General features: G+C 41.7%; 1 protein-coding gene across 1 annotated transcript; it reads right to left on the reverse strand.

Moving 5' to 3' along the window:
• Positions 1-321: 321 nt before the first annotated feature.
• OPN3 (opsin 3) lies at positions 322-27,651 on the reverse strand. Its single transcript, XM_073338237.1, has 4 exons — positions 26,932-27,651; positions 7,063-7,382; positions 5,294-5,545; positions 322-1,284 (listed from the first exon to the last, which is right to left on the reverse strand). The coding sequence occupies exons 1-4, from the start codon at positions 27,278-27,280 to the stop codon at positions 1,021-1,023; spliced, it is 1,185 nt and encodes a 394-aa protein (XP_073194338.1). The 5' UTR covers positions 27,281-27,651; the 3' UTR covers positions 322-1,020.
• Positions 27,652-27,723: the final 72 nt, after the last annotated feature.

Here is a 27,723-nt window from a genome sequence, read left to right on the forward strand (position 1 = left end):
ATTCACTGGTGTAAAACTAATTGTAGTGGAGAGGAGACTCACGTCCTGTGTATTGATTCTAGTCCAACCAACACAGGAATTACTTGGCTACTGCTGAAATGCAGCTACCTCTGGAGTGCAGCACTGCAACTATTTTGTGCCAGCAATAATTCCCATGACCTTTTACGAAGGTAAGTACAGAGTAACTTCTGTAACTGTTCTGCTGAGTGCATTTTAAGAAGGAAAAGTTATCACTCAAATTTGAAATTTAAGCAGAAGCAGCTGGGTTGACTCCTGCTACTCTCACAAAAATATCACAGCAGAATTAATTATCAAAAAGTAGTCAGGGCCTCTGTTCCATGTAATGATAAATGTGTGTATGGGTTTGGTTTGGTTTTCAGTCCCTGCTGATCTATATTTTCCTCTCTTTGTTTTTTGGATGGTTGGGTTTTTTGGTTTTTTAAACTAAAGCAGGATGTAGTGGTGTGTAAAATTTTGGATACTCTCCTTTTTGTCATCTCTTCACCAGTGCCTTTATTTCCTTTTTCTACAAATATATATTTTTATTTCTCCAGAACACCTCTCAGAGTGGTTAAGCGCATCTAATGAGTAGCACCAAAACAACAACAGGACAACTTTGACTAAACAAAGGGCAACTTTCTACTGGCTTTGTACTGTGTCTGACTGTAGAGGGGGCAATTTGAAAGTCAACTCTTTTTGTCAAGATCAGGTTCTGGTCAGCAAACCCAAGTCCTACTTCAGAAACTCCCTGCATTTCCCTGGTAAGTCTACGGTGCAAGGAATGCTGATTGATCATGTTTTAAAAAATTCAGAGTCCAGCAACATTTTGGGGACAAATGTAAATATTTCTATACTGTTACCATGATTAAATTGTTCACAGAGTTTCACCCACTGAATTGCTTCAGTATTTCACAGCTGAAGGACAGTGCTTTCTTCATTACACTATCATCAAAGAAGATGACCGAACAGTTTAATTGGCTAAAGTCCATTCAGGTTCTGACACATGTTGTAGCTTAGCCCTTATAGTGGCTTTACTTGGATCACATTTACTTTCGTGCCATTGTGTTTGCTGCTGTTGTCCATTTGCTGAGTGTCATCACCAGTGATGATAAAAATGATTGAGGAAGAGCTAAAAGTCACTTTCTTCTTTGGCCTGTCCCCAGCTTTCTGGGACATAACTATTGGTCTTATTGGCTTTTCATTCCCTAACACTGGTATTTCTTTCATGGTCCTCTGGAATCTTAGCAGGCGAAAGCACAAGAGCTGCAAAAGGCATCGTCGAAACTGCAAAGAGGAAAAATTAGACTTAAATTACACCTTTCAAAACTCTCACTTTCACACAATGCATCCAGTGATGACAAGTGTATCAAGTAGTTCTCAGTGAATTGTTATACCAGTTTCTGTAGTTGCCAACTGGTTTTGAATTATCAGGAGTAGTTCAATGAATTTACTGGCTCATTACTGGGTACCTTTCCTCCTTATGTACCCCACACACTCAAATGAGCTGGAGGGGAACAACTAGCCGGTTGAGATCGCTGTTACTCAGTTAAATATGTTGCCAGTAGAGGGCTCCATAATCCCTAGAGAACAGGAAAAGGAGGGAACAGGGAACTGGACTCATGAGAGACTGGGAGCTAATTGGAGAGGCTTCATGCAAGTAAGGGCAGTAGGCCAGGCACAATAGCCTAGGAACTGGCTATGGAGAGGGGGCAAGGCAGCCCGCAATGCTTATCTCTGAGCTCTTTTCTACAGAGTACAGTACCGCCCCTCTGGAGGGGAGGTGGTGTACCACAGCACTCACAGAGCCCCACCCTGTGGTGGGGTTGGTTACTGTGCATATGAGCATATGTTGCTTTAGAATCGTTCTAATAATTTTTTTCATGAACTCAATAGTGCCAACTTCAAATATTCAACAATCATCAGTCAGGTACCGCAAAAATCATGAATTTGGCTTAATCAAGATTTTGGATCCTCTAGAGTTCATAATGGTAAGTTTTTTTTACTCTACAATCATTTTAAAAAAAAATAAAAGAATCGGAGTTTCTCCTGTGATTTGTGTGGCTCCAGAAACTGGAACTTTGTTAAACACCAAATTTTATGAATTTGCAATAGCATTCCAATGGTTGGCAACAATGAACTAACTAATTTCCTTTTGAGTAAAAATAGTAGTGGGAAGGAAAACTATTAAATGCTTCCCCCCGTTAATAGATTTAGATCTGGGATGTGATCTGCACTTGTCTGCCTGATTTTAACCACAATCACTTATGATACATGTGAACTTACTTTACAGATATGTAGTGCAAGATACTCAGTGGCAACTCTCCTGATTAGATAGAATTTTAAGCTTCCAAGAGTAGAACTGTGTTAAATGTGGCAAATATGGTTTCTTTCACCATGAGAACATGTGTACAGTACTTCCAAATCTTCACAAACCTGAAAAACTCAAAGTGAACTTGATCCCTGAGATAACTCACCAGTTTAACACAAAACAAATTAATTTGGCAACATCTTGAAGGGGATCTAAAGAAATCACTGGAATCATGGTTGGGCATTCCCACAAAAACCACGCTCTGAAAAAGCCCCAGCACCCCCGCTTCAATTTCAGGATCTGGGTGGGAGAGTCCTTGGTGGCTGACCCCTCCACATTTTTAGGGGCTACCCTCTGCGATCATTTCCCCATCTTTGTGTCCCTGAGGAATACTGCCTGGTAGACAGCCTACTTCCAATGATCCCTAGGGCTCTGCTGACAGCTCCTGGAGACCCAGCCCCAATTGAGGGGCTGGGAAGCCATCTGCTGCAGAGTGGTGTGAGTGAGCCTAACAGTACCTGGAAATGTGACTCCAACCAGGCTCTCTGCTATGGGGCTGCTCACACTGGAACCCCAGCAGATCTCCAATGGAAACATGGCTGTGTTTTGGCAAACGTTTTGTCTTATCTGCAGTAGAGTCTACCAAACATTTTGGGCTAGAAAATTGGCATTTTCCAATGAAACTTAATTATGTTTTGTCAGAAAACTTCCCACCAGCTCTAGACATTATGTCTGGGATGAATTAAGCCCATGTAGAAATCAACCCTACAGAATGTCACTCAGTTGATGGGTCCCCATGAGCTTCAGGTTTATGTGGTTGCTATTCTATTGTACTGGGAATCAGTTTGTGATCTGGGGATTTAGTCAGATCTGCTACATCAAAATCACTCAGTTCCAAATGTTCTTTATGTACATGACTGCAAAGACCAAGTGGGAGATCCTGGAAAACTTCATCTCTAAAAGGTAACCAAAAGTCAGGGAAAGTCTTTCAGAAAACATTCACACTTCTCTTTTCTTTGTCACATTATGCTACTTTGTGTATATAGAGAACTCTGTTGTATTGAAACTCTGCTTAAAGTAAACTAGGAAGTTTGTTTAGATGGGCTGCAATGTGCAGGCTATTGCCAAATGATGCTTTGCTTCATAGTGGTGGTTATCTTTATTATGATACAAGTGAATTTTCATAGAGATGCCTAGCTTCCTCACAAGTGTCTTTATAAATATGTTGATCTGTAAATCTCCATTCCCTTTTGTCCTGTAAAAGCTTATTTGGATACGTTGGCTACTGCCATTAGAGAAGTAGCCTAATGCTCAGAAGAAAGACTAGGAAAGAAGCCTATAAAATTAAATCTCCATTTTCTCATACAAAGCAAGTGTTTTCTGTTTTGTTCCCCTGTTTCAATTGCTCCAAAATGCAATTCGCTACAATTCACAAATTATTCTGAGTGAACATCCTTCCATTGGAAAAATGCCAAACTAGCAAAGCAAACTTTCGACAGGAACATGTCAATTTTGACAAAATTTTCATTTTGATATAATTGAAAATGGAATAAAAACGTCAAAACATTTTTGACATTTTCAGAACAGAATGTTTTTTTATTTTTGAAATGACTTAAATTAGAAATATTGTATTTTGTATTTTATTTATAAAAAAATAAAGGTTGAAGTCAAAATGAAATGTGTGGGGTTTTTTTGTTGTTGCTGTTTTATTTTAACAAAACCTTTTGATTAGCCCAAAGAAACTTCTGGAATAAACTTCATGAACAAAATTCAAAATTTTGACTCTTTGCCCCAATTTGTGACAAAACAAAATTTTAATCTATACATTTTTTTTTTTTACCAAAAATCTGTTTTTTCCAGTCAGCTCTAGTGAACATCCTTATCTTAATATATTAATGGACATACCTTTGGTTAAAATAACACTTATTTTTTCATATATAAGTGTTAACTCGGGAAAGTGTCACATCAATACTTTGTGTAAAACTTTCCTTAGTCAAATATGTGTGGTTTGTGTTTGGGTTTTTTTTAATTTTTTTGTTTTTGTTTTGTTTTTGTTTTAAAGCATCCATACCTCTTGGGATTTCATTGCAGAAGCATTCCACTAAAGTCTTATTTAAATTCATAGTAAAACCCAGACACTGTGGTCTAGGGGATAGAACACTGGACTAAGGTTCAGGAAACATGGGTTTTATTCCTGATTCTGCCACTGGCTTCCTGGGTGTCCTTGGGCAAATCACATCTCTCTGTGCCTCAATTTCCCCATCTGTATAGTGGGATAATGATACTGACCTCCTTTGATACCTTCTGATAAAAAAAGTGCTATAAAAGAGTTAGGTATCATTATTTCTCTAATCCAATCTAGAGTCTCTCAGAGACCCTAACCTGAGCACTGCAGCAACCTGCTAAACTGTAACAGTAAAGCTAGATTGCTATAAGAAGACTAACACGGCTGCTACTCTGAAACCTGTCATTAGATTGCTATAGCAGTTCTAAATTAAAGATGGATGTTAGAGGCCTTGCTGTAGCTCTGGGATGCTTCTGATCTGGGTTGAACTTCCTCTGAATCACCAAAGTTCTGGGTGCAATACGGGTACAGTTTGGATACATTTCCAGTCTGATCTGCTTTAAAGGACATATTGAGCTAAACACATTCAGACTTGGACACCTAAAGTTTGGATATCTGTTTCCATATTTGTGATGGAAGCAGCAGCAAATGACAGAGAGGAATGGAAGAGTCTGGTTTTCGCCCCGTTTGCCAACATTGCCATGGGGAGGATGTGATGTAATAATTCCATATTTGTGTGCTCGGGTGGATATTTGGACACCTCAGTGCCAATTTCTGACCTTTTGCTAATGAGAGTGATTAACTTCCCTTAATTTAAGTGTTCAGGTTTGAAAACTGGATTCCATATCCACTATAATCCTCACAGCTGTGCCATATGCTTCCTTTGACTGCTCAGGTAAGTAAGTTTGTGATTAACCTACCTTTCTGCTCATGAAGATGTAGATGACTGGATTATATGCTGTGCTTGATTTGGCAAAGAAAGATGGGATGATAGCCACTGTTGGAGTTACAAGGTTGCCATAGCCAGCAGCTATTAAAAGGGAGACCACTGCATAAGGCATCCAACAGATAAGGAATGTGGAGATCATTAAAAAACACATTTTAGCCACTTTCTTTTCATATCTTAGGAGTTTGATCACTTGAATGGTCTGAAAATCTTCAACACAGCGAAGCTGCAAGGGGGAAAAAGGGAAAAGGCTGAAAACAAATGCAATGAATAGCTTAATTTTTCTTAATTTTTGTTAATTCTCAATTCCCTAGCCTACAGTTTTTTAGGAGCAGAGACTATTAATCCCATTTCAAGACTCTTTAGTTCTTTTGCAACTGAACAGGTGTGTATGCTGTTTTCCTGCTCATTTATGATGTGTAGTCAATAAAGTGCAGATATAGTTTGAGGAGATACAGGAAAATGAATGTGCTGAAGAATGACATATCAAATGACCTCTGATTACTTTTTCTTCATTAAAACGTAAGCATTTTAGGAAACTAACATGCACCCATCCATTAACATAGAAAGTTTCTGGTCTCTGACTGTGTTTGTTTGTTTTTTCTCAAATTTTGTATGAATATGGTGGTGCTGAAAGAACAATTCTGGAGATTTATTTCTATCTATCTATATAGACTATGCATAGCATGAGAATTGCCAGTACAGCAGAACCTCAGAAGATATGAACACCAGAGTTATGGACTTACCAATCAACAGGACACCCTGTGGAACTGGAAGTAATCAATCAGGCAGCAGCGCAGACAAAAAAAAATTTCCAGCAAATACGATAGTGCCTCCAGGCTTTAGCCCTAGGGCTCTGGGCTTCAGCCAAGGGGGGTCGGGGCTGCACGCATCAGGGGGTGAGGAGGGGAGGGTCCCAGGCGCGGGTGAGGAGGGGAGGGTCCCAGGCGCGGGTGACTTGGGGCTTCTGACCTTGGGAGCATCATGACTCAGGGCTTTCGACCAGAGGGGAGCACTTGAGCTCAGGGCTTCAGCCCCATGGCTCCCCTCACAGCTTCAGCCCTGCTGGGAACTCCAGGGCTCCGAACTTCAGTCCTGCAGCTCCATTGTTTGCTTTAGCCCTGTGGGGGTTATCAGGGCTCAGTGCTTTAGCTACGAGGGGAGTGCCAGTTTCAGCCCCAGTGCTCGCCCCATAACTAGAGCTCCGGCACCTGCTGAAGCTGAGAACACAGCCTTAGGGAGCCCCAAGCCTCTACACCCCCCAGGTCTAAAGCCCTGTGCCCCAGTACTCCCATGGGGCAGAAGCCCTGAGCCCTCTGTCAGGAAACCTGGCACCCCAAGGATCAGAAGCCCTGACTCCCTTCCCCTGTGGCTGAAGTCCATAACCTCTTGTTCAGAGTTACGGAACATTTCAGAGTTATGGTCAACCTTCATTCCCGAGGTGTCTGTCACTGAGGTTCTATTGTACACGATTCTCCATGCTGCCCCATACTACATGAGATAAAGAGCACTGTACTCTAGGCTGAAACTGTCAAAGTTGCCAAAGGGATGTAGATACCAAATTCCCATTAAAATGAATGGAAATTTGGCATGAAAAATCCCACCCTTTATGTACATTAACTTTGCATTGGATATCTTATTAATAAAACCTTGGGGACTATGTACATCTCCAGAGACCAATTACTCATTTACCTTTTCACTGAAATTATTCATTGCATATGCTGCTTGCTTGTTTCAACTCACCATTCGTATTGTATAGAGAATGTGGCCATAGCAATAGGCCATGATCCCAACAGGTGCCACTAGGCAACCAAGAAAGAAAAAGAGCACAAAGGAGGCATCACTGGGGTTTTTTGACTGCCAGTCCACTGAACAACCTAGTCCATGTATCTCCAGTGTATATCTGTTCCAGCCTAGAAGGGGTGCTCCTGTCCAAGCTAACGAGTACAACCAGATGTATGTGATGGCCCTCCAGGACCAAGAGAAATCAATCACTTTTGCATGAACGACTCGAATGTAGCGCTCGTAGGCAAGAACGGTGAGGGACATGATGGAAACAATTCCTGTAAGGAGAAATAAAGGAAAGAAAGGTAATTGTGACCAATAAGTAGAGAGTCATGAATATATTGTCATCCCACTAGTAGTCTGTCAGCAGGGGAAGCTTACCACCTCTCATCAGTCACTGAAAAACTACACATTATGGGTCCGATTCTGACATCTTTAAGCCTATTGAGTGCAGCTCCCTCCACAAATAATTCCATCAATTTCAAAGGGACTACTCAAAGTGAGTAAGGGTCTCAGAATCTGATTGCTATGCAACTTCTGAACTTCACAGCCTATGCGTGGCATATGGAAGAGGAAGAAGGGTCAGGTTAATTTATATAGTCATAAATACAGCTTGGTTAAGTGGGAGTTAATGTTGCAGGTACATTTAAGGGTAAAACCACCATAAAAGAAATGCTGTTGTAAACCACCACACCTATTAGAAACCCAGGAAATTTAGAGTGAAGAATAAATGTAAAAGCAATCAAAACATTTGAATGTTCTGAAAGGCACAGTTAAATCTCCCAAACAACATGACTAGGTAGAATTCCAACTTTTGACAGCTGAACTCTCACAGAAGCTACAGTGGGAGTTTCAACACCATATTTTTCTTTTGAATTGCGGGCACATTTCAAGCCCACACTTCTAATGAATACAGCATGACAGGAGCCTTAGATTAAGGTCAGTACTGAACAGTACATCCTACCAGCACTTTTGTTGTGACTCATTCTCTTCAATGGGAGTTTTGCCTCAATCAGGACTGCAGGATTTGACTCTGTCTGAGTTGTGGAAATTAATGATCAATGTCTATTTTGTTCACATAGTGCAATTTTCAGTCAAACAAAGCCCTGTGCTACCACTGTTGATCTAGCAAGTGTGTCTCTTCTCTTAACAGCAAATCCTAAAGACAAATGTATTTATTTCATGCAAATCTCTCTAATAGAATTTACATATGTCCTTTCTAATAGAATGGATATTTTGTCATACACAAAAAATGTTTGTTTTCTGCATGGAGATTTGTATTTATCAAAATCAGCTTTTATTTTGCTGTGAGACTGTTGAACATTCAGGTCTTATTATTCCCTGAAATGGGAAAACCCATTATGCCCTGAAGAAAATCTTCAAAGTCAATCATAGACGACTGAAACTTTTTTCACTTTGGGAAACGGTTATGCCTTAAGGATGACCAATATAACAGATGTTAACAGTAGTCTCAGCAGGCACCATATTAAAATTAATTTTAGAGGAGCAAATAAGCATGTGTGAAGGTAGATGTAATTTGTTGTCTCTGCCTCCGTGTATCCTGTGTCAAAGTATCCATCAGTAAAACAGGTATAATATTAATTGGTTACCTCACAGGAGTACTGGGGGGGCTTAATAAATGTTAGTAAGATATTGTTTTAAGATCGCTGTAAGGAAGGTACACAATCAATGCACGTGGTGGTGGTAATAGTAGAATACCTCCCTTAGAAGTAATGAGAGGGGTTCATGAACATTAACTGATTGAAGCTCGATGGAAGAAGAAAACACCAGACACTCTGTAGAAACAAGGTAGCTCTCTTTTAGTATGAGAACTTCCTTTCTATGCTGGTATCTGCAAACTCATCATTAAGAAAAGGAAGATGGTAGCTAGGACTCGACAATGGTGTCTAGCACATAGAAAACCAGGCACGTGGCCTTGACCCTGAATCCTGCACAATTTGTTTCTTCAGTGGATTCTTTGCAAGAAGAGTAGCTTTTATCAGAGCAGGAGAGGGAAGTGAAGATACAGAAGGTTCTCTGGTCAACTAGGAAGAAAGCTCTTTAATGACAGGTTCTTCAGGGCAGCGTATTTGATTCGGGATCAAGAACAAATTACACTGAAGAGCATGGGCTTCAAAAGAGCTGATCAGGAATTAGAAAAGGATTGTATGCTAATATCATATGGATTTTAGTTACTGGGTGGAGCTTTGTAACCCTTCCCAACCAGCGGCCTATGATCCCTGTCTCTGAGATACAGATAACATTTATAGAGTGGATACAATAGTCTCAAGTTATGCCTGTGTTTGTCATATCTGTCAGAGGCTCATCTTGTGCTGATAGGACACAGCAACAAGAAGGCATAGGGGACACACAATTTACATCCCCAGGACTAGAGCCAGCCAAACAAAAACATGTGTGCCAGATTCTCCACTGCTTGTACATTGTGCAGCTACTCACACCATTGCAACATGGGTGTCAATTTAAAGATCACCAAATTAGCATGGTAACTATTGGCACTCACTTTGCTGTACTGTAAGTGACTACACAAAGTTCATGGAAATGTGGAATAATATATGTATAGCTTGACACTGGTGCTCCGCACCCCCATTTCTGTGAAGTCTGGCATTTAGGTTTTGATGAGGATGGAGAAGTCACCATCAAAACAAACAAAAATGATGTGGGGATGCTGTTCTTTAAGTACCTTCCCCAGAAAATGCTGAAATACCTGTTGCAACTTTCTGCATTTTAGATTAAGTAATTCTAGAAGAGGCTTTGGGTAAAGTTTTCAAAGTCACCTAAGTGACTGAGGAGTAAATCTGGGCAACAAAAATTTGACAAATAGTAAATTTGCTGAAAACAAATAATTTTTCAGAGCATGGAAACTATTTGGGTTGAATTTGGCAAATATTTTTGGCTGAAAAAACAAACACTTCAGAAATGTCAATGTTTCAAATCAACATTTGCGCAAAGAACCAGTTTTTGTTTTGTTTTAAATCAATGTTTTGTTTTGAAATGAAATGTTTCAAACTGACATTCAAAAAGTTTTGTTTGACCTGGGCAAAAAAATTTTTTTTCATTTGTTAAGGAAAAAAAATAAACAGAAAGGTTCAGTGTCAGTTCAAATGAACCTTCTGGGTTTTTTTGTTTAGTGGCTGAATAGAAAATATCAATTATTCATTCAGCTCTACTTTGGAGCCTAAGTCCCATTTTCAGAAATGAATGAGGCACTTAGGAGCTTTAGACCACTAAGTTACATAGGTGTTTTTGAAAATGTTACCTCTTGTCATTAGCCTGGACTATGCTCTTCTCAGTGACAATATTCAAAATACATTGTTAAACAAACTTTACTCTGAAATGTGAAAGTGGAGACATACAGTGAGGTGCCCACTCGAATCAATCATTCCTCATACAGACATCTAATGAGGTGTCTCTCTTAGGCAAATCAGTTTTCACTTGCTTAGGTCAAGTGTGTTTTCCATACATGGCTCAACCACAGACTCTCTGTTGGAATGACTATTTATATGAAAAGTTGAAACAAGAACTAGAGTCCACGAGAGTGACTTTTTCATTGTAACATGCAACGTAATCTCTACCTCACGACATTGGCAACCACTCCAACAGACAACATTCTCCTAGAAACATAAACACACAGACAGATTGTAACTATTTAAAGTGCACCATATTGTTCTTACATAAATGTGTGTAACACCCTTTTAGAAGGAAAAAATAATAGGGGCCTTAGTCTCAGAGGGAAACTTCAGCTGTATATGGAATTGTTTTTTCTGGTACTGCCACTCTCAAGCCGATCAGGCTTCTATGGTTTGCTCCAGTTGACTGAAGGTATTTTTACACAGGAGCAGAAGATGTAATTTCCAGTTATGCCTACTTGAGCTAGCTCTGATGCTGTGATAAATGAAAGGGGTATGGGGGTAACTCCCTTTTATGGACACCCAGCCAGCCAGTTAGCTATAAAATCCCCTTCATAGCTGTTCTCTACTTGCTTTACCTGTAAAGGGTTAAAAAAGTCCACAGGTAAAAGGAAAAGAGTGGGCACCTGACCAAGAGAGTCAACAGGAGGGCTAGAACTTTTTAAAATTGGGAAAAACTTCCCTTTGTCTGTTCTGTTGTTGTTCTCTGCAGAGGGGACAGAGCAGAGACAGGGCTGGGACTATGCTGTAAAAAGCTTTTTGTCAGGTATGGAAATCATCAGATCATACCTAAAACCACCTCATAAATCAGAATATGTCTAGAAAGAGGCAATAGGTTTATTTCTTATTAGCTTTTGGTCTCCTCTGTGCTGACCCCAAATGCTTTTTTGTTTTGCTTGTAACGTTTAAGCTGGACCTCAAGAAGGTTCTTGTTGATGTTTAATTTTTGTAAGTGGGTTTTTTAAATCTAGCAAAAGCCTAAGTTCCAGATGTATTTTCTTTCTTTTTGTTTTTAATAAAATTTACCTTTTTTAAAAACAGGATTGGATTTTTGGCGTCCTAAGAGGTTTGTGCATATGTTTCTTTAGCTGGGGGCAACAGCTAATTTTCTTTGTTTTCCTTTCTCAGCTTTTCCCCGTGGGGGTGGAGGTGGTGAAAGGGCTTGAGGGTACCCCACAAGTGCGCCTTCCTGGGCTTTTAAAGGGGTTCTGCACTTGAGTGCTGGCAGCATTTACCAATCCAAGGTCAGAGAAAAGCTGTAACCTTGGGAGTTTAATACAAGCCCGGAGTGGCCAGTATTAATTTTTAGAATCCTTGTGGGCCCCCACCTTCTGCACTCAAAGTGCCAGAGTGCAGAATCAGCCTTGACAGATGTGTACTAATAATAGCAACATAACTGCAGCTGCACAGGTAGCAGGACAGGTTAGCCACCCTGAGTACGCTCCAATGTGAAACCCTAGGTATGTACTCAAGGCAGCTCGTCTGTCCCACCACCTACATAGCCATGGCTACACTGCTAGTTTTACTATGCTAGTGTGATCAAAGGTAGCATGGCTATGTCTATCCAAGCCAGAAATTACACCTCCAGTTCCACTGTAGACATATTCTGAATGGCATTTTTCTACTCATTGTTTAGTGAAGCCTAAAAGGAAATATGTAACTTAGAGGCAATGCGTGAAATCTTGGTCTCATTAAAGTCAATGGGAGTTTTACTACTGACATGGAGGGAGACCAGGGTTTCACCCAAGGTTTCAAGCAACAGTTGGGGCATATGTGACATCTTGGAAAAGATTTATGTTGCTGAAATTTGTACATCCATTAGGATATTATCAACCAGTGAGGCAGCTATATCTCTCCCTGCTGTTACTTGGAGTTTGATGGTCAGAAACATGACTTCTTTTTAGATGTAATCCATTTGATATCAAATGTATTCAGTGACCAAGATAATCAAACATGACAAGGGAGGGCACAGGTAAAGAATAATTGTTAACTTTGCTTACTTATAACCTCATAATAACCTAATTTCTTCAAATATACTTATTTCTAGAAGTTTTAGTGAGTTTTAACAATACAGCGAGAAGCAGTGGTGGGCAACCTGCAGCCTGCAGGCCACATGTGGCCCATCGGGGTAATCCACTGGCAGGCTGCGAGACAGTTTGTTTACATTGACCATCCGCAGGCATGGCCATCCACAGCTCCCAGTGGCTGTGGTTCACTGTTCGTGGCCAATAGCAGCTTCGGGAAGCCGCAGGTCACAGGGATGTGCTGGCTGTCACTTCCCACAGCTCCCGTTGGCTGGGAACGGCGAACCGCGGCCACGCTTATGGACAGTCAATGTACACAAACTGTCTCGCAGTCTGCCAGTGGTTTATCCTGATAGGCTGCGTGTGGCCCGCGGGCCACAGGTTGATCACCAGTGGTTTGAAGGGTTAGTAAGAAGCCATTGATTTGAGAGGCCCCAAAAATAACACAAATAGAAGTTTTCTTAAAGGTCTAACTTTTAATTAATTCCTGAACATATTAACAGATTTACTTGAGGATCTTTAGAAAAGTCAGTCTTAAATCAAAGATCACTTGCAGTAGGTTCTTCATACAAAGCAAAAAGAGCGAAGCCCTGCTTAAGTGCACATGGAAAGCAACCTTAAATATGAAGGCACTATCAGCATCTCCAGAATGTACATCTGTCATCAGAGTTACTTTCTGGAAAACCCAGAACCCAGTGTGTATATCTATCAGCTTACCCTTGAAACCTGGTCTGTTGACTCAAAGTAAGTTTATATATATATATATAAATTAATCCTTTTGATCTGCTGGTTTTGGTGTAAAATGTAGTTAACAGAAGTGAATAAGTGGTTTCAAATATGCAGTTAAAAATAAAAGCACATGTAACTTTCCCTACATTGCATTCATCCTTACAATTACATATTCATTAAATTTAGTGCTTGCTTTTTTCATTTAGTTTACAGATTACATCCAAATTCTCTCCTGATATATCATCAATGAGGTTCCTGAATTAAGTTGTTTATATTTCATTGTGAAAAGAGTTTATGGGCCTAATCCTGTAGTCTTTACTCGGTCAAAACTCATACGGAAGTCAATGGAAGTCTTGTCTGTGTAAGGATGTGACCCCTAACTTTTTGTTTTTTAATTTACCTACAATATTTAGAATGCTTTCACTCTCCAGATTCTCCTTTTTATACTGGGTTTCAGCTCAGTTTATTTCAACTATACTTTTATCTTCAGTGCATTGTATTTTTCAAATTTTCTCATTAGACAGAGGACAGTTTAATTTACATTTTAAAAATTAAGTCTCCATAGCCAATACACACTCCTGTATCTCTGCCAAATACTAAAGCTAAATCCTTGCATCATCAGGATTGATGGAGCAAAGGGTAGATCACAGGTAAGAGCTTCATATGAAGGAATATGTTTTCAGCAATGTAAAAATGTTGATTTGCTGGCTTCATCTGTGCTTCAGAGGAACTTGCACCAGTTGAGTTTCACCTTCCCATGGGGGCAAATTTATGTGAGATAGGATACTGAACTAGATGGATCATATGGTGACAGGAAAAGGGACTTAATGGAACATCCACCCCAGGAGTTAAAAGTTCCCTGTCTTTTTGACATGATACTTCTGGAAAAACCACCCAGGGAAACAGAGATCCATGATCACCCTGATGTTTGAACAGAACACAAATCTGCATCAGATTATAGTTTAATTTAGGATGATATTTGTATCCTCAGGTTAGAGAATAAAGAATTTGTTTCTGGAAGCTGGAACAAGGCACCTAGACGCAGCACCACATGCTTTACCCAACTATGAATAGCTGAACTCTATCAGCCTCTTATTAGTCGAACACTAGCCGTGTCTGAGCACTAATAATCTAGAATTCTTTCCTCTTTTTCCAGCCATATTTGCATAGACAGGTCTAAGCAAAACAAAGAGGATTTAGTTTTGTTTGTCTACCTGACTCTCAAATAATGGTCTATGCTGTCAAACCCCACAAAGTGCATAATTCTGCAATATTAAACAGATAAGAGGGGTTGGCAATTTATTCCTGATCTGGTTGGGTTATCTGCTAACAACTTGAAGTATCCATCCTTAGAGGTTTTTAAGGCCCAGCTTGACAAAGCCTTGGCTGGGATGATTTAGTTGGTGTTTGGTCCTGCTTTGAGCAGGGGATTGGACTAGATGACCTCCTGAAGTCTCTTCCAACCCTAAGATTCTATGATCCTATGACAAGGATTGATGGCCTTTGTCATTATGTTTCAGCTAGTGAAATTCCAGGTGCTATTCTTATTCATATAAATGGTCTCATATTTTGAAATGTACTGTTAGCCTCACGATACTGTGGATTAGCCTCTGTATACTGTGGGAATGAATTCTTCAGGCTAAATGTATTTTTGCGAAAAAATTTAGTCCAATGAACTGTTTCTTTCCTAAGTTTCTATGCATAGTTGTGCGTGAGAGTTATTTAGAGGCATGCTGGCTAGTCAGCCTATTTTTCAGAGTAAAAGTGCTCATAACTGTGCCGAACACCATGTGCATGCATTTTTCACAGATCCTATTCCCTGTGAGATAATCTAGCCTGAGTGGTCTCTAGATATAGTACTGAACAATTCCACACTTCAAATGCAGTTAGCACTGTTCCAATATGTATTGTGTCTGCCTCAATGCCACACTTCCCCTGTGGTGCTGAACTAGCATTTAGTAAATCATCTCCTTTAAGCAGTGGGAGTTATTAAGAGACTCTCAAAGTACTGATTGGTACTGGAAAGCGAGGGGAGGAGGGGAAAAATCCTAATCACAGAATTACTAAAACTAAATAGACATTTTTGTGGAGGGGAGAAGATTCCTCAATTTGTTGATGATTCTATTAAATTCTGTATTCAGGGCTCTCCCTGTGGTGTTCCCCTACTTCAGTGTGCTTATTTAGAAAATTGCCAAAACCCCATTACTCAGATATGTTTCCTGTCTTTCTTTTCCCTTTCCTACTGTCTAAGAAGATATTCTTTATGATTCACACTTTCTATGAGGCAGAAAAAATGGGTAATAACAGGAAGTATTGTTACCCATTGTTGTTATTTTACTTGCTGGGAGGTCTGATAAGAACTCAAGTTGGAAGGAAAATCTGAGTGCAGTAAAGACCGCAAATTCACTGATGTTTCAAAGATGTTTTCTCCTGTTGTTGGCAGAAGTTAAAGTGAGCCCATCAGTTCTAGACTGATGAATCTAAAGGTGTAGAAGTATATATGTAATGATATCAGACCAAGTTTCCCAGGAGTCACATCTCTATCTCACTACTTCTAAACGTCAAACCTTGTTGGAGACCTCAGGTTCCTGCCACACCTTTCCCAGGAAAGGAGAAGTGGAGCTAAGTCTTCCAAGTGGTCTAGAGAGACTGAGCAGGAGGCAGCCAATCAGGAGGGGAGGCTGCAAGGGGCTAGCCAATCAGAGGGTTACGGGCTAGTATAAAAGAAGCTGCAGTGCAGACCAGAGTTAGCTCCTTACTGGAGCTAGAGGAGTGCAGGTGTTGCTCCTGGCTGGCTAAAGGAAACAGCAGCATCATGGACAGCTCACTGCTGGCAGGGGCCAGGGAAGCAATGAGGAGCTCCTGGGCCTGAATGTACAAGAGCCCTTAGGTAAGCATGAGACAGTGGTGAAGGCTGGGGCTGTGGGGAAGTGGCCCAGGCAACCGAAAGCAGTTTTGTTTAATGGACATGGTGATGCGTGGCTGCTATTCTTAGGCTCCCTGGGCTGGGACCTAGAGAACTGTGGGTGTCTGGGTCCCCCACCATAGACCACTGGAGAAGTGGCCTACAATTAGACAGTGATAAATCCCCAGAAGGGAATCTGAACTGTTAAGAGGCCCAGATAGAGAGCTATGGCCAGAACAGACCCAGAAAGGGTGAAAACATTGCCTTCAGGGAGGAAGCCCTGGGGGTGCAGTTTGATACCAGGCCTGGGAGTGCTTAAAGACTTTGTTAAACTAATACCCCGTAAGGCAGCGTTGGGCAAACTTAGGCAGATGGAGTAGAATATCAAACTGACTCAAAACATTTCAGTTCAACAAACTAAACATTTCAATGTGGGAATATATAAACATTTTGCTTTTATTGGAAATGTGAAAGTGAAAGTGTTCAACATTTCCAAATCAACATTTTTCAGAACATTTTGTTCTACAAAAACAATTTGATATTGACTTTGTTCCAAGTTGAGACAAAATATCAGTATTTCCCGTGATACAGAAATTCTGGTTTTTGTTCAGCTTCACCCAGCACCTGAATTCCTGCTTCCCACTCTTCACAGACAGAACTAACACTTTAGTCAGAGGACATCATTCTCCTTATCCGTTCAGTCCTTGATATACGTCCTGATGCCACCGACTTATTGCAAAATGTGGTGTTGAATTTTGTGTCCTGCCCATCGAGAGAGACCGAGAGAGAGCCTATGACCGAGTGCAAGGGGTGAAGAGGTAAGCTTGCACTCTGATCACTCAGCTGTTAATTACAGCCCCTGGAGAAAGCCGATGGGGTAATTAGACAATCAGGTTGGGAAACTGGTTCCTTATCCCATCCAATCAGCCCAAGGCTGACAGAGAGGCAGGAAGGAAATGGTGGGGGGCACCAGGGCTAGTGTTCCCTTCAGGTCCTGGGGAGAGGGCCAGAAAGTGCTGGTGGTGCTGTAAATAGACTGTTGCATGGAGATTGTTGGGGACATGGTGGCGGGAACTTAAAATAAAAAGGATACGGAATACAGTGAAAGCACAACCTGGAGTTCATGCTGTTTCTGCGGGGGGGAAATGTGGGAGAGGAGCCACACTCAGTTGCAGACTCCACCCATTCGAAAGTCCGAACAGCGATCAAATGGTAGCAATCTCTGGTCAAAGACCTGAAACAACAACATGCTAATAAGATGCTTTACGTCCCATTGACAATCCCTATCTGAGCTGGTTTAACTTAGCAAACAAATATAAGTCAAGAAATGAACATTTCTTGGTGATACCAACAATGCATCACTGAGGATTTTCAGCAATATTTAGTACTAAGTGCATTTCCTTCAATCAAAGGAAATCCTTTTCAAGAAATATTAAACTTAGACTTCAAATATATTTTTGTCTAGAGGCCTATTATCAAACAATTGTAGAATTAATATCCACTGTTCACACCTGTGAGCAATTAATTTGCTTCAGACAAACGACTAAAGCTAAGAGTATATCTGGCAAGTTCTTTGTTGCTGCAAGAAAGGACAGGTCCATGAAGCTGTCTGGCAGATAGCATTAGTTTCAGTGGGAATACAGCTATGAATGCAACATATGGTGACAGTGTGAGAGAGGTTAGTGGAGGGCAAAATGCTCTCAAATTGGGTATGGAAGGGCTTCTAATTGAATAGCTGGTGAATCTATGTCAAATGGACTTTTTACAGCCTATCACCAGAATCTGGCTTTCAGATGAGTCTCTGGCAGTGGATATCATCTTCTAACATTTCAAGGAAAAACTCAGCTGGTCTTAAATTTTTTTAAAAAGGAAAAATTCCTTGTCAATTTAGTACAAGATGATTTGAAGCTTTTCAGGGTTTGAATTAGGTGAATTTCACCCTTAGCAAAGAGTTGTTTGTGGCATTGTTCTCCAAGGCATTCCCCAAGAGAGAAAAGGCTATAAAATGGCTGGGAAAACTTTCTAGTTTTATTCCTCACACTAGTGGAGGAGACCATAAAACCTTCAATTGTAATATTTACTTGGCAGTTCACCTTTAATAAACTGGTCTACTTAGAACAGACTTTAATTTTCAAGGAATGTCATTTGTACATGCTGCAGCTCAAGAATCCAATGATCAGTGAAGCTAATGAGCCATAATTTAGCTATTGCATATACTATGATCTCTCCAACAGTGTGGGAAGAATATTTTCAGACAAATGGGTATTAAGAGCTGGAAGTTTAAGATATGTTCCAAAATATATCTTTACAATAAAAAAGCATGCTGTTAGTAAGGACATGGCTTTCCATCCATAATTAGAGTACTGTTCCCACAAACTGATTACATGAACTTCCTAAAATCACTAGGAATGAGACAGTGAAATCTGTGCAAGATAACACCCTTGCCTCAAAAATACCTTTAAGATCAAAAAGAAAAGGAGTACTTGTGGCACCTTAGAGACTAACAAATTTATTTGAGCATAAGCTTTCCTGAGCCACAGCTGTAGCTCACGAAAGCTTATGCTCAAATAAATTGGTTAGTCTCTAAGGTGCCACAAGTACTCCTTTTCTTTTTGCGAATACAGACTAACACGGCTTCTACTCTGAAACCTTTCTTAAGACCATCTCTGTATGCAACCAATTCATCATTCTTTTGAGAGCTTGCATCAGACAAATTTCAATGTATTTGCAAACATTTATGGGAATACTATTTTTGATAGGTGGATAACCCTCATCAGTGTTGGCTGAAGTTGTGTATGTAGCAAGAGGATCAGGCATTTTTCTGAAACCTCAGGAGGTATTATCACTTGTACAGGACTAATCCTATGCCTGATAATAAACCATGGCCCTACTGCATATATTAGGTTTCAAAACAGCCTAATATGCAGTTGCGAATTTGTCTGCAGGTGGTCACTACTAGCTATAGATTTTTAGATTCATGACAAGCTACCAGATGTACATCTAATGGTTTCTCTGATTCTGTGGTCCTTTAGCAAAATTCCTGCTTTAGTTAATGGGCACTGAGTCTGTTAAAAAGGTTTGTGTTTCAGCTATCACATATCTTCTCTAGCACGTGGATAGATAAATGTATGCTAGACAGGAAATCTTCCAGATAGCTTCAGGAATATAGCTCTTATGACTAAATATAATTAAGATGCCAGCTGCTACCAAACTGGCCCCCATTGGTTGGGAGGAGGGGAAGGAGGTTCATATTCTCACAGGCAGAGGTGCTCACCAGGACAAGTACAGAGCTCCTACAAAGCCATCAGAATGGAGACCTCCTATAGCTTGAAATACACCTATTAATTGGAGTACCTCTCTTCCCATCATATTGGAAACACTGTGGCTCCACACTTATGATTTAATGGACTATATGGGGGCTACGATCTGGGAAAGGTAATGTAAAATTCACTTAAAAATTTAAGAGTAGTAATTAAATTTACCATATTATTTCCCACCCTAAGTATAGGGAATCCTGCAGATGGTGGCACAGTAATGGTGTAAATGCCCACTCTTTTCAAAGTCCCCATTGTGAATACATATACAGGTAAGTTTCCCCTTGCTTCTGCTCAGAAAAAAATCAACCAGGAGTGGATTATTATTCATGAAACAAGGACAAAGTTAGTCCTACATTGCAGATGATTTAAGAGTTTGGGAGTCTATCACACAGAATACTTCCAGTCTGATCTTGTCCTTTCTTTTCCAAAACCAATAACCACCCTTCCTGGTTCCAAAGATAATAGCGGACTGAGAGCCTGGTATGGTGAACAGCAGGCCCCGAGCAACCTATTACTGCCTGGATTGTAGCCACTGCTACACGGTCTTGTCAGCTAATGAACCAAAATTAATGCAAAAGTAGGATACTGCAGGAAATACATAACAAATAGCTCTGTATATTCCTGGAGCAGATTGGATCCTGAGTCAGTCAGCTTTCATTGGAGTTGAGTTCCAAGACCTGTTACTTTTCCCCTGACTGAAAAACCTTAGAATGTGGAGTTTGCTGACAAAGTCTAAGTTTTGGAGCTAAGACACATGCAATCTGTCAAAACAGTTCTCTAAAAGAAAGGCTCTTTTAAACAGGAACTCTTAAAAGTGCACTGTTCCAAAATCCCTACAGAAATAAGTATCCTTATATTTGTTTACTGACCTCTCAGAAATTACATGATAAACTACAATATGCCATACAAAAGCAGATGCTGTCTCAATGTTTTTTTTTGTACATGCCACTCCTATCCTATAGTAGTGATATGCTCTAGTTGAACACAGCAGCATTTTGATATCTATCTTCAAAGTATAATCAATAGCAGTCTTGTAAAAACAACTTTGCTGTTTAAAATAAGACTGAAAACTAGTGATTTTGGATCTGGTTTTCAGAAACTGTCATGAACCCACCACCTTCAGAAAATCAGACCAACTTTAAACTGTGTTAAAATGGCTTAAATTGGCATCCAAAAATCACACATCACTTTTGCAGAAAGAAAAGGAGTACTTGTGGCACCTTAGAGACTAACTAATTTATTTGAGCATAAGCTTTCGTGAGCTACAGCTCACTTCATCGGATGCATACTGTGGAAAGTACAGAAGACGTTTTTATACACACAAACCATGAAAAAATGGGTGATTATCACTACAAAAGGCTTTCTCTCCCCCCACCCCACTCTGCTGCTGGTAATAGCTTATGTAAAGTGATCACTCTCCTTACAATGTGTATGATAATCAAGATGGGCCATTTCCAGCACAAATCCAGGGTTTAACAAGAACGTCTGAGGAAGGGGGAGGGGGGAGGTTTGGAAAAAAACAAGGGGAAATAGGTTACCTTGCATAATGACTTAGCCACTCCCAGTCTCTATTCAAGCCTAAGTTAACTGTATCCAATTTGCAAATGAATTCCAATTCAGCAGTCTCTCGCTGGAGTCTGGATTTGAAGTTTTTCTGTTGTAATATCGCAACTTTCATGTCTGTAATCGTGTGACCAGAGAGATTGAAGTGTTCCCCGACTGGTTTATGAATGTTATAATTCTTGACATCTGATTTGTGTCCATTTATTCTTTTACGTAGAGAGACTGTCCAGTTTGACCAATGTACATGGCAGAGGGGCATTGCTGGCACATGATGGCATATATCACATTAGTAGATGTGCAGGTGAATGAGCCTCTGATAGTGTGGCTGATGTTATTAGGCCCTGTGATGGTGTCCCCTGAATAGATATGTGGGCACAGTTGGCAACGGGCTTTGTTGCAAGGATAGGTTCCTGGGTTAGTGGTTCTGTTGTGTGGTATGTGGTTGCTGGTGAGTATTCGCTTCAGGTTGGGGGACTGTCTGTAGGCAAGGACTGCCTGTCTCCCAAGATTTGTGAGAGTGTTGGGTCGTCCTTCAGGGTAGGTTGTAGATCCTTGATAATGCGTTGGTGGGGTTTTAGTTGGGGGCTGAAGGTGACGGCTAGTGGCGTTCTGTTATTTTCTTTGTTAGGCCTGTCCTGTAGTAGGTGACTTCTGGGAACTCTTCTGGCTCTATCAATCTGTTTCTTCACTTCCACAGGTGGGTATTGTAGTTGTAAGAATGTTTGACAGAGATCTTGTAGGTGTCAGATGTCAAGAATTATAACATTCATAAACCAGTCGGGGAACACTTCAATCTCTCTGGTCACGCGATTACAGACATGAAAGTTGCGATATTGCAACAGTAAAACTTCAAATCCAGACTCCAGCGAGAGACTGCTGAATTGGAATTCATTTGCAAATTGGATACAATTAACTTAGGCTTGAATAGAGACTGGGAGTGGCTAAGTCATTATGGAAGGTAATCTATTTCCCCTTGTTTTTTCCAACCCCCCCCCCCCCCCCGACGTTCTTGTTAAACCCTGGATTTGTGCTGGAAATGGCCCACCTTGATCATTATACACATTGTAAGGAGAGTGATCACTTTACATAAGCTATTACCAGCAGGAGCGTGGGGTGGGGGAGAGAGAACCTTTTGTAGTGATAATCACCCATTTTTTCATGGTTTGTGTGTATAAAAACGTCTTCTGTACTTTCCACAGTATGCATCCGATGAAGTGAGCTGTAGCTCATGAAAGCTTATGCTAAAATAAATTGGTTAGTCTCTAAGGTGCCACAAGTACTCCTTTTTCTTTTTGCAAATACAGACTAACACGGCTGTTACTCTGAAACCTGACATCACTTTTGAAAATCTTTGCCTATAGCACTTCAAAGCTGACTTGTGCACAAGTGGTGTGTGAAGAAATAAGTGCAGAATATAACTCTGATACCTAAGATTGTCTCCACCCTAGAATGTGAGCTGTTCAACTGAAGACAGTTCAGGTTTACAGTGGGGAAATCTGTGAGCACAAGAGGTGAAGAATGAGAAAAGAGAGGATTTACATGTAACTATGTCCTACTAGAAATCCACAAAGCAGGCATAGATAGAGTGGGCTGATGTTCTCCAGTCTGCTTGGTTAATATAACTCAATCCCAAATGCTTAACTCTAATATCCCATTTGTAGGTCAGCCCTAAGTTTGTGAGGTGGTTTTATGATGGTAGTAAATTCTACTAGAGGATATAATGAGATCACTATAGTTGAAACCTGGCCTTTGTAGGTGATAAGCTAATGCAATAAGCCTCTATTCTGCCAGGGAGGAATGCCTTGGTCTGTATTTAAGATGTGAGCACAAACAGTGATTATAGCTAAACCTCTTTTGGTTGTTCAGTGCGAAATGAGTCAAGTTTTCAGTGGACATGTGTCAACAACACAAAAACTAACCACAATTAACACTAACTGGTACTTGCAAGGCCAAGAATTCAATATGTGTGATGACTGAACTAGCTGTTCACTCTAGAAATGACCCTGTTAGGTCACTATGCCATGGGACAGTGAGAGAATGGAATGTGCAAGGCTGCACCTGGTCTATTTACAAAAGGACATGAACTTCAGAAAATTCAGAACTGTCAATTTTCAACTTCTCTTTAAGCACTAAATTCACGTTTAGAAAGATGCCATGGTACACATGACAGAGTCAGAGTTCCACCTTAGAAGTCGCTAATATGCAAGTGTAAGTGAAACTCTTCCTATTCAATAATTTGGGTAGTCTGGAATGCACCTGTTTTTTAAAGTGACTGGTGTATTTGTAAACATACAGCCTGGCTATTCTGTTCTTTTTCATGTGTGTCTAGATTATAAACAAACAGTCTTCTTTCTACAGTTATTGGGAACAAAAAAAAAAAGCAAAATTCAGATTAGCTGTAATTTATCTTCAAATTAAGATAGTTAGGTTTTATTTATATATACATATAGTTAAGTGATTTTGTTTTTATATGGAAATTGAACAAAATGCATTAAAGTATCAGATTCCATTACACAATTCAAGGAGGAAGAAAATTCTAGGGGGAAAGTAATTATGTGCATCAGTGATTCTGTGGTGTAAATACTGGCCCAGCTTCTAGATGCAGCCTTAAAAGTTTTTCTGAATTTCTGGAACAATTCTGTGTGGGCAGGTGGTTCTGTTTGTGTGAATGTGGGTTGGTGGCGGGGGGAGAGGGTTGTAGCAATCAATTGTATGGATATATTAAAAAAAGACAAGGCATTAACACTTCTAGAAAGGAAATGAAAATGATTTCAACTATATATAATAATGCATTTATCTTGCATTTTAGTTTGGATATGTATTTAAACACAAATGTAAAAAAAACAGCTGTTGGAAGTCAGTGCAATATGTGAGAAAAAGAATAGTAAATTGAATGGCGTTTTTAAATTGCTTAAGTAAATTTAATGGTAAACTCTCTGGATGAGGTAACATGCAAAATAAACACTGGTAGATGCATTGGTTTTTTTAAGTGTCTGAAATACCTGACTGATATAGATAACATTAGCTAGTAGGGTTCTGTCCTACTATCATGGCAAGCACTAATGGGTTTACTTTTAAGACCCCCAGGAACATGCTAAGCACCATACAAAACAAGCAAATAGTTCCTGCTCTAGTGAGTTTGCAGTCTAATTGCATCTTGCACCCACAACATCCCTCCATTGCACAGTGGAAATGCTTGTTAGTAGCATTAATGAAACTAGTCATAAGTGATCAGCTAATCCACCACCAAATTGATTGTCTACTAGAGGTTAACTATAGCTGAAGATAAAATGAAAATTATATTGGGAAGTTTGGAAATCTTATAAAGGAGTTGCTTATTGGAGGTAGACTGTAGAGCGGGTGCATATTTTTTTTTGTGTACACCCCATCTTCATCTCTGTATTTTATACGCGTGTCAACAAATTTCTGATAAGAACTTGAAATACGAGTATTGGCTTTCTAACTACTTCTGATTGTTTACAGCAATTGCTGTATCTTTTGCAACATTATCAATTACTAAAGAAAAATTCTTATTTCCAGCAGCCTGCACTGATAGAATACAACCTGTGTTTTATCAGACTTCCATAAACTGTCTCTAAAAATTACTTAAAGTAAAATATGAAAGATGTTCATGTCTTTTTAAAAAATGTAAATAAGGGTTTCAGAAATACTTGTCACTATAGAAAAATCATACTTTACAGTGTTCAGTAGTTTAGGAATGCTACAAACACCATTACTACTTGTTTTTCATGTGGGTGAAGTGAACGTTCAAGATAAGAGAAGCATCAAAATTACACTTTTGTTACTAATGATTTTTTTTTTTAAACAAGTCAGACAAATCAAGAGTATGGGTGTGTCTTCAGAATTGATGCAGAGAGTGGAAAAAAACTAAACATGTTCCATGTTTTGGATAACTTTCTAGACAAAGACCTAGCTGACTTCTAAATTTCCTGACATTGTGATGTGGCCCCCATAATATTCAGACTTCTCTGCTGTCTGGCTGGTCAGAGATGTGTCTGGTGTGTCATTAAAGTCATTAATTTTCCCTTTGCCGTAAGGTTTTTCCTTACAAATTAGGAGTGATGATACACAATGTTCAAATAAATCAAGGACTTTCTTTGAAGAGGTTTCTATGTTTTCAAAACAGACCCTTTTGGCAGCAAGGAGGGGATGTTGAGGCACACTTCTCTGATTCATTTATAGCTTTCCTGCTTAATTTTCAGTAGTTTTCTTTCTGATAATAAAAGTTACCGAAAAGGGGCATAAACTATAATATCTACCCTACACAAGTACGTTTCCATGCAGAAGGTCCCAGTCTTTGAGCTTACTTTTTGTAAATGTTAGTCATTACACGAAACAAACTTTCAAGCAGTAGCCTCCTACATACTAAAAGCACGGTAAGCAGAGACTGCAGGTTTTCCCCCGTTCCTTTTTCATGAAAACCATCTTTTTTGCCAGGACTTCACATTAAAACTGCCTTTCTGGACATTATTGATACCTAATAAGGGAAAGGCAGGTGCTGGAGGAAAAAAAGGAATAGTATCAATAGGAGGATGAAATTGGAGGGATATGGTAGTGGAGAGATAAAATGGCATAGGGTCAGTAGTGACGTGGGGAAAATACATTGATGGTGGTTTGGGATGGTCCCAGAGTGTGGTATGAGACCAGGTTATGCAGATAGGGGAGTTGGAGATAAGGTAGTGCATGTTGTAGAAGTAGTATAAATAGGTGGTAACGGGACTGAGATGGGCTAGGGTGGTGATGGAAGGGGATAAAGTGGCGTGGGTGGAGGTTTGAGTTAGGAAGTGAAATGAAGGAAAGGATGATTGTACATAGGTTGGTGGATGGTAGCAGGGTTGTGGGGAATGGAAGTGGAAGGACAGGGATGGGGAAAGAGGAGAAGGGCTAGTGGGAAAGAAGGTGGATGGCAGTAGGGAGGGTGGGTGGAGGGCGGTAAGGTGGGTGGTGATATGGGGCAGTGGCAGATTAGCCACAGGGCCAACAGACCATAGCCAGGGGTCCCAGCTAATTGTAGGGAGCGGGGGCAGAAAAATTTCCCCCCCCCAGCTGCTGCCTACCTGGTGTTCCCATTGGAGAGTGGGGTTGGGGCACAGTGGTTACCCTGTTCCCACCACATGCCTAGTGCTCATTCAGGGATTCTGCAGACAGAAAGGGTATGGAGGGACCCCCATTTGCTCTGGCCTATGGCCCCATAAACCCCTAATCCACCTCTGATAGTGGGTGGGTGGAGGTGGTGAAGGCGAATGAGGTGAGGTGGGTGGGGAAGGGGGTGAGGTGGGAGGTGGTGATTGGGGAATGGGGTTGGGAAATGGCGGTAGAGAGCAGTGGAGTGAGGTGGGTGAGGTGGGGAATAGGGGGTGGGGGTTGTGGGGTGAGGTATTGGGAGAAGTGGGGAATGAGGGGTGTGCGTGAGGTGGGGGTGGAGGGCAGTGGGGTGAGGTGGTTATGGGTAGGGAATACGGGGAAGTGGGCAATAGGCGGTGGGGTGAGGTGGGAGGCGGTGATGGGCGGGGAATGGGGTGAGGTGGGAGACAGTGATGGGTGGGGAATAGATGGTGGTGGAGGGCAGTAGGGTGAGGGTGTAGAGGGCAGTGGGGAATGGGGGGAAGTGGGTAGAGAATGGGGGGTGGAGGTGGGTAATAGGCAGTAGGGTGAGGTGGGAGGCGGTGATGGGTGGGGAATAGGTGGTGGTGGTGGAGGGCAGTAGGGTGAGGCGGGTGGGGAATGCGGGGAAGTGGGTCGCGAATGGGGGGTGGAGGTGGGCAATAGGCGGGCGGGGGGTGAGGTGGGAGGCGGTGAGGAGGAGCTGGGGGCGTGCGGTCTCCTCCCCTCCCCCTTACCGAAGAGGCTGTTGCAGAACCCGTCCCAGGCGCAGCCGGGCGCGTCCCAGACCCAGCGGCTGCGGAGGCAGGACACGAAGGTGAGGGCCGCCCCGCAGAGCGAGACCAGCAGGTCGCTGAGGCTGATGTTGAGCAGGAAGAGGTTGGTGGGGGTGCGCAGCCGCTGGAAGCGGTAGTACAGCACCAGCACCAGCAGGTTGTTGCACAAGCCCAGGATGCCGATGGTGGCGATGAGCAGCGCCAGGAGCTCGTAGGTGCTGGGGCTGAAGAGGGGCAGCTCCTCCCGCTGCTCCTGCTGCCCCGGGCCGGGCGCCTGGCTGCTGCTGTGGCTGCTGTTCCCGGAGTACATGGCTCTGGGGCTGGCCGCCGGCTCCCCGCTCACGGGCGGAGGCTGCTCACGCCGGGCGCGGCCCCGGGTCCAGCAGCGGCGGCGGCCCCCTGCCGGCTCCTCTCATCCCGCCGCTGCCGCCGCCGCCGCCGGCTCCAATGAGAGGGAGAGGAGGAGGAGGAGCCGCCGCCGCCCGCCCCTCGTGGCCCCCTTCGCCGCGGGTGCGGGGTCAGCCTGGGGCGTGCGGGCTGCGGTGCGGCTGTGCCGGGCGTGGCGGTGTTTGCTAGGGGAGGGTCACCGGGGCTCCCACGATGCGAGCGAGTCTAGGCATCGCTGGCAGGGCTTGAAAACCCGCCGGCGCTGCCGCCCCGCCCCGCCCCCGGTCCGCGGGGCGATGGAGGTTCCGCCAGCCCGGCTGCCCGCTCCCGCCAGCTCCCACTCGCGGCGGGGCCGAGCCAGTCGCT

This window comes from Lepidochelys kempii, chromosome 3 (assembly GCF_965140265.1).
Source record: "Lepidochelys kempii isolate rLepKem1 chromosome 3, rLepKem1.hap2, whole genome shotgun sequence".
Classification (NCBI taxonomy): Eukaryota; Metazoa; Chordata; order Testudines; family Cheloniidae; genus Lepidochelys; species Lepidochelys kempii.